This window comes from Glandiceps talaboti, chromosome 2 (genome assembly GCF_964340395.1).
Source record: "Glandiceps talaboti chromosome 2, keGlaTala1.1, whole genome shotgun sequence".
In the NCBI taxonomy this organism is placed as follows: domain Eukaryota; kingdom Metazoa; phylum Hemichordata; class Enteropneusta; family Spengelidae; genus Glandiceps; species Glandiceps talaboti.
Genome location: NC_135550.1, coordinates 32,834,450 through 32,847,013, shown reverse-complemented (window position 1 = coordinate 32,847,013; position 12,564 = coordinate 32,834,450). Strand labels below are relative to the sequence as shown.

At 33.6% G+C, this 12,564-nt stretch overlaps 1 protein-coding gene across 8 annotated transcripts in view; it reads left to right on the top strand.

Moving 5' to 3' along the window:
• The window catches only part of LOC144453445 (spectrin beta chain-like), an 84,737-nt gene that overhangs the window by 27,502 nt on the left and 44,671 nt on the right, over positions 1 to 12,564 (top strand). For 7 of the 8 annotated variants that reach the window (XM_078144743.1, XM_078144744.1, XM_078144740.1 and 4 more), the window contains exons 4-16: positions 540 to 659; positions 1,565 to 1,629; positions 1,974 to 2,054; positions 2,388 to 2,503; positions 2,898 to 3,010; positions 3,233 to 3,420; positions 3,602 to 3,830; positions 4,020 to 4,151; positions 4,441 to 4,662; positions 5,618 to 5,629; positions 8,706 to 8,914; positions 10,985 to 11,162; positions 11,956 to 12,156. In XM_078144743.1, the coding sequence (XP_078000869.1) occupies positions 540 to 659; positions 1,565 to 1,629; positions 1,974 to 2,054; positions 2,388 to 2,503; positions 2,898 to 3,010; positions 3,233 to 3,420; positions 3,602 to 3,830; positions 4,020 to 4,151; positions 4,441 to 4,662; positions 5,618 to 5,629; positions 8,706 to 8,914; positions 10,985 to 11,162; positions 11,956 to 12,156 (1,866 nt within the window). The remainder of the gene's footprint in view (positions 1 to 539; positions 660 to 1,564; positions 1,630 to 1,973; positions 2,055 to 2,387; positions 2,504 to 2,897; positions 3,011 to 3,232; positions 3,421 to 3,601; positions 3,831 to 4,019; positions 4,152 to 4,440; positions 4,663 to 5,617; positions 5,630 to 8,705; positions 8,915 to 10,984; positions 11,163 to 11,955; positions 12,157 to 12,564) is intronic. The other variant, XM_078144742.1, reaches the window with a different exon arrangement.

The following is a 12,564-nucleotide window of genomic DNA, read 5'->3' as shown; positions in this document are numbered from 1 at the left end:
AGACACTCTCCTACACCATCTGTTGTTGATTTTATAAACTCTCAAAACTGATGAACCACTGAGATAGGCTACCCTGGTCAACATGGATACCAAAAGCCAAACTCACAGGCCATGAGATGATCAAAGCATTCCTGCCAGTATCCTGTTGTATCATTTTTTACCCTGTGATAGAATGACTGTTGAAATGTTTGACCCCATCTCAAAGCAAAGTTAATAAACAGATTAAAGAAGACTCAATTTGATCAGCAAATGATAGGAAAATAATTAGCATAATAATCAACATATTAAGTAGTCAGTTGGCAAAAATAATCAACAAATTAAGTAGTCAGTTGGCAAAAATCAGTAGCAAGACAATTAACCTACTCTTGCCCTGTCTTGACAGCAAGTATAGAGGTCAGAGGTCATAATAAACTGTCTTTATGACTTTTTCTAGAAATGTACAATCTGACAAAAAAAAGAATATCAGTGACAAGTGACTTTAGACAAGTTTCATTTTAAATTGGATTATTATATCCTCGTTTTATTTGATTACACTTTAGGTACGATTAGAAAGTATCGGTGCTGAAGATATCTGTGATGGCAATCCTATACTTATACTAGGTTTGATTTGGACTATTATTCTAAGATTTCAAATTCAAGAAGTTGAACTTGATGATGATGTAAGTATCATATTTCTATTTATCTTACTTCTCACACTTCATAAACTTTTGAAAAATCACCAAATCACTTTTTTATTGCAGTTTGAATCGTAACTCTCCACTTTCAATCTTCTGCTGACATGCCAAAATTGTTGTTTATTTTACCTCAATCTGATTGAAATCCGATGTAGTGTATCTCTTTGGCTGTTGCGTTTACTGTCGTTTGTTCTTTTGTGAGCGCTCATTACATACATCTGACACAATACCATAGACTTTCTCGAACCCAATCTTATACTTTCAAGCCAACCAGAATCCGTCTTACGATATAACACACAGCATTTGAAATTGAAACAAAGAGAATGACCAAACAGTAACAATAACATCGTTGTCTGCACTCTGTGCTCATGTTCTTTTTGAACAGAGTGCTCCAAAGTACTGTACCTGTATGTTTTGGTGCATTACATGTTTTCATTCGTTGAGTGAATTCACTCGGTGCTCTCATGTAGCACGGGAAAACGTATGGTATTGTGTCAGATATATGTTATGAGCACTTACAAAAGAACAAACGACAGTAAACGTAACAGCCAAAAATAAATTGCACCATGTACACTACATCAGATTTTAATCAGATTGATAACTACCTTAAATGTAATGACTAATGGGTACAGCAAGAGAAAGAATTAAACTATCTGTTTCAATTACATGCAGTAAAATTAATCATAATGCATATTTTTGTCAAGTTTAGAAAAGACATCATCTTTAATTCTTAGTACATTTATTTGTATATTCAGAATAACATTGTGATGCTACAAATAAATAGTGATTGTTTGTTTACAGACTTGACTGTAATATTTGAATAAAAAAATCCTATTCTCAGCTGTTATTTTTCAGTACCATTAATGATACAAATATCTTTCTAATTGTAGGAGACAGCTGGCCAGAGATCTGCTAAGGACTCCCTGCTTATATGGTGCCAGAGGAAAACAGCTGGGTATGTATTTTGTTGTTCAAGTCCTCTGTATTATATGCTAATACTTTACTTTGCTATTAGTTGTCCTTGTTGTCAAGGTTACTTGGGTGTTGGTCACACACTGACTATGTTGACAATGGTTGTAAAATTCATTTCATAAAAAATATGTTAGTACTCTCTGTTTGCTTATAAAATGTACCCAGCCCAAAACTACCTAAATTTTACCTAAATGCAATAAATAATGAATTGTCTATTCTACAGGAGATAAATGTATAAATATTGAACCTGAAACTTCCATCCAGACAGAGAAATTCATCAAATTGTAATGTTTTCTGTTTTCCTTTGTTGTTTCTATGCAATGTTAGGTATCCTAATGTTGATGTCCACAACTTTACATCAAGTTGGCGAGATGGCCTGGCATTTAATGCTCTCATTCATTCTCACAGGTAAGAAACAGCCAGGTAGATTCTAAGAAATAATGGCATTAAGTTTGTAGATAATGGTGAAATATTGGCAGTTAGTTTGTAGATAATGGGTTAGGAGAGTAGATATGTCTGGAATTTTGAAGTGAAAGTCTGGTATAAGATTCTCTTGACTGTCATTCTAAAATTTACAATCAAAATAGTATACAGGGTTGATCCTGTCTTACAATAAACAAAAACATCAAATGTTGTACGATATCAAGTCAGTCTTTGTGTTATTAAATCTTTGCATAATTTGAACAAAAGTGAAGATTTTTCAATGATTTTTGAGATTTTTTCTTTCAATTTTTGTTTTAGGCCGGATCTGATCAGATTCAACAGACTCAACCCAAAAGATGCAATTGGAAATCTAAACAATGCATTTGATGTTGCTGAGGAAAAACTTGGCATTGCACGGCTCTTGGATGCTGAAGGTAATGAGATGTTTCTGTGTATAGTATTTAGGCTTGTACAAGTTAACATTTGAATTAGTTAACTACATCTAACTTGAAATGGGTTGAAGGTACATTATGAGGATTATTTTGCTCTTTTTTAGAATCATGTCTTGAGAAAAATGTCGATTATTAGACAATATGTACTAAAATGTGTGTAAGAAATTGTAGGTTTATGTTGTTGGGGGCAGGGTTGTGGAATGTATCAAAGAGTCTGGTGCCAGAAAGAGAGATGAACATTCAGTCATGCATACTTTTATGAAATTGTTTGGCAATTTTTTTGTGCATTTATAAAAATTAAGATATTCATATATGTTGAAAAAAGCCAGTCATAGTTAGGCTAACCAAGTTGATAAATGTACAAATTTTATTACAGATATTGCCGTGCCAAGACCTGATGAGAAATCAATCATGACATATGTAGTAGCATACTATCATTGCTTTGCCAAAATGAAAGAAGAACAGAAAGGAAGTAAAAGAATTGGAAAGGTATTGTCAATTGTTTGACCTACGGTTACCATTTTATGTCTGTGTTTACATCTTGTTTGACCTACGGTTACCATTTTATGTCTGTGCTTACATCTTGTTTGACCTACGGTTACCATTTTATGTCAGTGTTTACATCTTGTTTGACAACCTCACCATTTTATGTCTGTGTTTACATCTTGTTTGACCATTTTTGACCTTACCATTTTATATGTGTGTTTTTAGATTGTAGATGATTTGATGGATGTTGAAAACAAAGAAGATGAATATGAAGCATTGACCTCTGACCTCCTGACATGGATCCAGGGGAAAATCTTAGAATTAAATGATAGAAACTTTCCCAACTCTTTAGATGGCATTCAAGGTGAAATGTTGAAGTTTAAGGAATACAGAACAGAACAAAAACCACCGAAGTAAGTCAAAGTTACACTGTTGATAGACCATCTTAAACATCCAACTTTTCAAATAAATGAATATATGAGACTATACAAAAACATTCTCATCATAATCAGCTGAACATCTAAGAATTTCTGCCATAATGTTATTGCGTTTACCACAGATTTGACATGTTATTCAATTTCAACCTGTCTGTAGGTATGCAGAAAGGGCTGAAATTGAAGCCTTGTTCTTTGAGATTCAGACCAAAGTGAGAGCTAAGAATCTACAGAGAGGATATGTGCCTCCAGAGGGCAAACTTCTCAATGATATTGAGAAGGCTTGGGATGCACTGGAAGGTGCTGAACATGGCAGAGAAAGAGCTCTGAGGGAAGAACTCATGAGACAAGAAAGATTGGAGCAGCTAGCAGAAAAGTTTGAGAGAAAAGTAAGCCCAGAGAAATATTATATTTTAAATAACTTGTAGTTTTTAGACAATAAGTGATAATTTGTATGAATATGTCAGATTTTCTTCTGATATATTGTAGCATTGTAACTATGGTTACTGTATTGTAGAACTCAACTAATTTGTGGCTAATTTTGAGGAATTAATGAGTTTTGTTTGTTTTTCTCCAAGGCTATGCTTCGTAATTCCTGGTTATCAGATATGTGTCAAGTTGTAGATGAATCATCCAAGGAATTAGATGCTGAGTCTGTAGATGCTGCCACCAAGAAACATGAAGCCATCATAGCTGATGTTGATGCCAGGGTAAGCATCATTAGGATCAGTGAGACAACTCTAGTGATCAGATTTATATGTTATTACAACAACAACAACAACAACAACAACAACAACAACAACAACAACAACAACAACAACAACAGCAGCAGCTTTATATACTCAACAATAATTAAAAATAAGAATTAAACGAAGAGAAGTGTGTGCTCTAAAATTTATGTTTACTTTGTTACAATTGAAAGGATTGCAAGATAATAAGAGACTTCAAACTTTTGAATTATTTTAACCTCGTGGTTTTCTTTTTTTTTCCTTCATGCAGAAAGACAGATTTGAGAATTTATCAAAGATGGCTGATGAACTGGTGATGGAGAATTACCATGGTAAAGAAGACGTGATTAGCAGAGAACAACAAATAAATAATAAATGGGGAGACTTACTGATAGATCTAGACCAGAGAAAGAAACAACTACAGGGAATTGCTGATTTGATTGGTATGTTTAGAGAGGTTGATAACATTCATGCAGAAATCAAAGAAATTGAGGTAAGCACAATATTGAGTATGTGTCTGTTTTGTACAAGTACCTATCTTTGTATGTAGACTGTATAGTCTGTATTGTCTATGCCAGACTAGTAATTGGTGGTTTCTTACTTGTATTGCATTGCTGCATATTCTATCAGGTGGAGATATGAACTGTTGATAAATTTAACATTCGGAGCTATCTTGTTTTATCCTTTTACTGGCTTTTTTAAAGAGTTATTAGTTATTCTTGCTTCTTCATGTGTGTGTGTGTGTGTGTGTGTGTGTGTGTGTGTGTGTGTGTGTGTGTGTGTGTGTGTGTGTGTGTGTGTGTGTGTGTGTGTGTGTGTGTGTGTGTGTGTGTGTGTGTGTGTGTGTGTGTGTGTGTGTGTGTGCGCGTGTGCACGTGTGCTGGTGTGTGTGTGTGCATGAGTGAGTGCATATGTGTAGGCCATCTGTTTCTCTCTGTTTCATCTTAATGTTTATCTTAACATATTTATTAAAACCATTGTCTGTATGATGTGCTGATACAATAATACTACTTGCATAGTGGTGTTAACGCTAAGACAGTAATCCAGTTAAAGGTGATGGAGTCATATGGTAGTACATATTGTCCATACACTTACAAGTGACAGTTGGTGTTTTCCTCAGGACAGCCACATTGTACACCTTGTAATTTGATGTGACAACATTGTACACCTTGTAATTTGATGTGACAACATTGTGTTATGACAGTTAATTTATATTGATGTCATAAAATATTACCATAGGATCACTTTTAGTTTTATTCAGCAATGATCCTGAGACCAACACCCACTATCAACACAATGTCTTGTTATCTATGTATTCTCTTGTTCTGTGTATTATGTTTCAGTATTTAGTGACTCAGTCATAGTGTCATCTTTGTCTATGTTGTAGAGTTCATGTGTTTTAACAAGGATGTCTTTTCTTTCACTGATATATACCTCCCATTATTTAGGATAAGATGAAGGTTGGTTTAACTGCTTTCCCTATAAGTCTAGCCCGCAGGTCTTTTTATTTCTTTGTGAGTTTCTTCTGCTGTAAGTCTTGCATCTCATGCCTGCCTTGGTCATGATGTAGGCTAGTAATCAACTTGCAATGCCTCATAATACAAAGTCTGTTTGATGTCTGAAAAAAAGTACATAAATTATATACCAGGAACTTTATGATGTGACACAAAAAATACTTGCACTGATACACATAATCTATATACTTGTCATCAGTAGTGACTTTATCTACACTAATGTGAACATGTTGTCAAAGTTTAACAACTTTATCTACACCTAAGGGAACTTATCGTGACATTTTTACACTAATGTTCCCAAAGTTTAACAACTTTATCTACACCAAAGGGAACCTGTTGTCAAAATATAGTGACATTTTGTACACTAATTTGAACATGTTGTCAAAATGTAACGACTTTATCTAAACTAAAGGGAACTTGTCAAAATATAGTGACACTTTGTACACTAATGTGAAAGTTTATTTGAGCATAAATATGGAGGACATTGGACAATAATGATTGTGCATTGTTTATAACGCTACATTAGTAACCCTTTTATCAGTCTGACCCTGTCTGTTAATATCCAACCCTAATGCCACAGTCTTAGTCTCATTCAATTCTATTCAATATAGTTTATAGTAAACCATCAATGCAAAGGACCCCTGTTTCATAACCTTCCTTCAGGGCTAACAAACAGATAAAATATCTAATGTACACTATTTAGAAAAAAACACATAATTTGATCTGATCAGTTGTATTCTTCATATCTGGTTAACTAAATTTTGACAAAATGGAATTCAGAGAGTTCTTCTTTTGTAAAAAATTAAACCTATATAACAAACATCTCCAGTCTAACATTACAGATGTTATACTAATAAATATTGCCATACACAGTGATGAATAAATTTGGCATCAATAATCAATTCTGTCATTGACAAATATTATGTTCATTTTAATAGTTGACATGTCATTTGCAGTCTATTCAACAGTTGTGTATTTTTAAAAACAAAAGACAAACTTTTGTTGAAATTTGACAGTTAAACAGACTATTGTGTAAAAGGCATTGTTGTCCTCAGACTTATTTGTAGACCACAAATTGATTGGACTAACCCCATGTACATTGCTCTTGCATTTCAAAATTCCAGCCACAAACAATTCAATAATCAGTAATAAAAAAGGATGTCATGTCAATGTCTCATCAAATCACATACCTTTAAAATTCTTTATTCTTTCATCAACAAATTTTATACCAATATTTCTCTTTAAAGTAATTCATGGATTTTCAGTAAGAGCAGTGTCTAAAACTTAGATATTTTAGTTGCCATGGATACTGATGTACTTACATCACCCAAATTTACCCTGAAGTATTGTTGTAGTGACTGTATTGCACGCATACAGGTGTAGTGAATGTATTACACGCATACAGGTGTAGTGACTGTATAATACACAAACACAGCTGCAGTGAATGTAGTATTGGCAGACAGCTTGTATGTTTTACAAGTAAATGGTGTATGGGATCTTTATGCATTATTGTGTTGTTGCAGAATTTTGTTCAATTTATTTTCATGCTGTGACTTGCAGTATTTTGTATTCATTGCTTCACATGTACATTGTTGTAAAGGTCAAATATGTGACCTTTGACACGACATGAGAAGCAATATTTATGCCTCTGACAAAAAATGATAATGTTGGTTTCTATGGTGATATAGGCAATAAACTAAAGACACTATGATTTGACATATATTAGTATTTCTGAATTATGAAATTATGAACTAAAAGTGCCATGTTTATATTGTGTTCTGACTTTGTTCATTTTTATCAGAAAGTGAATTATGTACATGGTTACAGGTAGTAGACAAATATTGTTGATAATATATGACATTTTACTATTCAGGAAATAGCCTTATTTAGAAAACCAACAAATCATTTGTCTGTTGGTAAAATTTTATGTTTTGTACATGTATTACTAGTAGTTGCTGCTTGTCATCATTTACATGTACTCTACCCATTCCATTACAAGCCATTTCTCTATGATCAGTTCATAGTCTTAAGCAGTGTAATGTTTTATATAAGTGTTAAGTATACTTCCCCCCCCCCCCCCTCCCCACCTCACCTCTTCCCATCAACAAGACTAAAATATATCAAATTGGAATGAATATTTAAAAAATCAACCAATCTTGGGCAGTTGGCTTGTACTTGAATGGGTATGGTAGTTGTGAATTGCTTGATTCAATTCTGCTTACTTGGTAAGTTGTATATGTTAACCACAAATACCGATATGTTGGTAACTTAGAATTAACCATTATGTGTGGACATGACTGTATTTGATGCTAGCCTAGAATCAAGTTGTGTTGGGATTTGGATTATTGTCTCCCCTCTCGCCTAACATTTCGGTAACCACTGTGTATGAAACCTAAAATTAGACACAGCCACATTCATAATATGGTAATCATGTTTATCTGTACTGATCCTTTCTCCTCATTGGTTCAAATCACATCACATGGTAAATACGATGACATCAACCCACTGAAAGCAAATTAAAAACCCAACACAAATTCAAATGAATGCCAGCTTTAAAAGAAACTAGGTGAAAAAGGAGACAATAGTCAAAAATCCCCATATGACTTGACTCAAGGCTAATATAAAGTTGATGTCAGCTGAATGTGAACACTAATATGCCATCACCATTGACAACGAACACTGCAGACAGAATTGAGACTGATGTACTTGTATATCCATAATAGACCATTGAAAGATAGCTTAGGGGTATAATTGCCCAGAGGGAAAAGTTGAGGAGATATTGATGGGGAGAAGTTTGCCTCCTCTCAACATCATCAAATCTATTTATATTACAGATAGATTATTTGAACTTTTGTTTCAAGGCTTTGGAAAGATTGAACCTGAAATAACTACAAAAGTCTCAATTTATCGTCAGCAATGACCCGTTGTTTTCACTTGATATTCCTAATATGGCAGATTTAAGTCTGACCTATGTGAAAGATATACATATAAAAACTATTTTGGATCGGTTCATACACACCAGGTTGGTTTGAAATCTGAAGATTATGGAAAACACTTGTTTGGTGTAGAAGATCTTCTTCAGAGACACAGTCTTGTGGAAACATTGATTGGGTCATTGGGTCATAGGTTAAAGAAGGTCAATGACACAGCAGAGAAGTTCCTAGATGATGATCACAGTGAGGCAGACACAATACGAGTCAAAGTTGAGGAGTTGAACAATGCCTACAAAATGTGAGTAGTTTTGATAAACACAATCTAGTATACTATTTGTAGAAGTGACTTAGTCTACTTTGAATATTTGATATACTGTAGTTGGAGCTTGATGGCAAGAACAGGCAACTCCGAATTGTACTACAAAAACTAAACAATCTGAGCATGAAAAGAATTATTCTCTTCTCTTACCTTATTGCTTTTGGAATGCTGAAAATATTATTTACTTTGCTCAAAAGATTTTTTCCCTATATATGATTTATATTTCATTATAATAATTTTAATTTTTGATTGTTTTTATTTTTTGTACCTGTGTAAGTCTTTTATTAATGTGTTTATATCATAATATTATAATGCCATTGTTTGACAACAAATTGATGTACTTTTATAATATTTATCCCATTTAATATATTTCTGTATTAATTTGTGTATCCCAAGTTCCCCCAAATAGAACTAACCAGCAATAAACTTTGTTAATATATTTGTTGTAATAAAATTAACAAGCCTTTCCTACTTTCACAGTAATGACTAAACTAACTGTATCTTACAGAGTCTTTTGTGATTACTGGAACTTAGATGATTATGACCCACAAGCGTGAGTTGTATTAACAACTGTGGCAGATTCAAATTCCCAATTTTGAAGTTGCTTTTTTATTCTGTTAGAAGTGCAGAGGCATAGACATATAAATTTGCTGTGTCATAAACAATCAATCCCATAAATCGACATTATTAAAGATAAAACTGCTGGCTTTCACTTTCTCAAAAGCTTTCTAATTGCGTTAAAAGTTAACTTTTCATATTTATCCTTCATACGTCATATTGAGAGCTTGATCAAGTGAGGGCGCTGTCTGCAGATAGTAATTTGCATGTGACTGAGTCATTACCCTTATCCCATCAGGATTCATATAGAGCTGCTTTGTCCAATCAGAATGTTCCGTTTTCTTGTCCCATCCAATCAAAATGTGTTGTTGTACCTTCCAATTTCCAAAGTACAGTGAATTCATTATTATTATTTGACTGTTTCTTTGTCTGAAAAATTGTCTTTTGGTATACTAGGAGTAGATAGTGAATGCTGTCATAGAATTGTAACCTGCTTGATGTTCACAAAAAAAGGGTTCATTGTAGTCAGTGAATAAAGGGTTGTACTCAGTCATGTGACAAAGTGGAATTTTGCTGATAGTCCTACCTGGAGGTGTATTACAGTAAGCTGATAATGTTACCATGACAACCACAGCACTATCATACCATTGTGTGTTTAGCTGCTACACTCAGTACTAACCATTGTTTTATATTATACAAGTGATTTTATTTTGAAATGAAAGAAATTAGGATAATAACGGCATGAAATGAGTTGTCATGCTGAAAGACATTTGAGGGTTTTATAAAACACATTTTTATAAAACACATTTTTATAAAACACATTAGATCATAGATGTAAACAGTTTGTCAATAATGACAGCTGAGAATGTATGCCTGAAGAATAAAAAAAGATCACTGTTATGTTTCTTTTCTTTAAACTCTAAAACCATCAACATCATGGAATAAATCTCCACATTTAGAAAGAAAAGTCTTGTATCTCTCCACTTTTGCTCTATTGATGTCACACAAGATGTTCAATCTACTTCTAAAATCCCTTCCTTAGTTTGAATTCTATTCAATTTTTGCACCTTACTCTTATTGCCATGTGTCAGTTTGGTGTAAGTGACATATTTTACCAAATTGAAGAAAGTTCAGGAGAATTTATTTTTCTCAAAGGTCACAGGTGCCCCTGTATATACTTTGGGAGGTGGATGGGGAGGAGGGATGGGGGTGGTTGGTTGGTTGGTGGGGTTAGACTGAGTAGGCAGCTTTTTCCATAGTAATGAATCACGTATTAATATTCATCCATGTTCATTCATTTTGAATTTCCATTTCAGAGATTGATAAAGAACACAGATGTATGTCTGTATTGCCCATGGTCAACACAGAAAACATTACATATATATATATATATCATGCAGTAAAAGCAGCTTTGTTTTGACAGTTTGCTCAGCGACAGATTCTGGAAATTAAGTTTTTTTCAACAGAAATATTCTATTATTGTCTTAATAGGCTGACTGATCTGAGTAATGCAAGGAAAGCCAGGTTAGAAGAATCCATGAAATTCTATCAGTTCCTCAGAGATAGTGAGGAAGAGGAAGCCTGGTTGATGGAAAAACAACGGATTGCCAAATCTATGGTGACTGGAAAGGATCTGCGTAGTGTAATCTCTATGCAACAGAAGCATCAGGTGAGGCTAGACTCATTGAAATAAGGCATTTTGAGACTACTATGTTGGCAGAGTTGGATTTGGGCAGGTCTGCAATGAAGTGAAAGACATGGTAATATGACACTGTGGATATGAACCAGCTGTGCCAGGGAACTAATTCACTATTAAATGGGTGTTGACGATAGAATACAAAAGATTATGTACATCATGTAGTCATCAGAAAGCTGTGATTCACATGTCTTTGTTGGAGATAAACAGAACTATTCATATTACAGAAAATAAAACGACTCTTTTCAAAATGTAATCAGAGTAAGCTATATCAATGATTTGTACCAGATTGTCATGAACTGTTTTTGTCTTCTGGCCCTTCATTTCTGTGACATTAATAACAGTATGTTATAATGTAAGGCCTATGTCTACATTGATAACATAAAATAAAATAATGAGAGCTGTATTTTTTTAAACTTGTCTTTATTACAAGTTCAAAGAAAGAAAGTGAATACATTTACCAAGAAAAAAGCAGAAAAAAGCATCCGGTAAATAAAAAAAGGAAAAAAAAGAACCAGACATTGAGAGCTATTTACAGAAGATGAATTTTGCATTTCATTATTGTACAATGAAATATGGTAATATAGAATGTATCAACAATGACAACTTGTTTGATATATGCTATCATGAAATAGGAAATGTACTTATGTTAAATCTATATGACTAGAAAACCAAGCTGATGAATCTGTTTGGATATATGAATACATTCTTTTGTTTTCAAGTCTCACTGTCATCTTTAAAATTCAAATCATTGCTTTGTGCACAGGCTCTAGAAGCAGAAATGGTTGCTAGGGAACGAATCTGTGATGCTGTGTGTGACACTGGTACAGAGTTGATAGATGCAAATCACTATGCTAGTAAAGATATACATCTAAGAATTGACAGTCTCAAAGAAAAATGGTGCAAACTCAAAGAATATGCTGAGAAGAGGAGATTTAGGCTGGAAGATGCTATCCAAGCACATCAGGTAAATATAAAAAGCTGCGTTTTTTATGCATTCATATGAATTTATGATAACATCTTTTTAAGTAAACAGTCACATTCTAAAGTCAATGAAAAATTCTCTATTTTAGAAAATGTCAGTAACTTGTGCTGTATTGGAATTTGAAATTTATGGAATTTTATATAATGCCTCATCCTTGTCCATATGACAAGTGAACAACCATGACAATACAGCATTACTGTATTCTAATATTATGATATCAGGGGTGTGACTTCCATTGTTACTACTTACAGTATTCTAGTATTATGATATCAGGGGTGTGACTTCCATTGTTACTACTTAGTATTATGATATCAGGGGTGTGACTTCCATTGTTACTACTTAGTATTATGATATTAGGGGTGTGACTTCCATTGTTACTACTTAGTATTA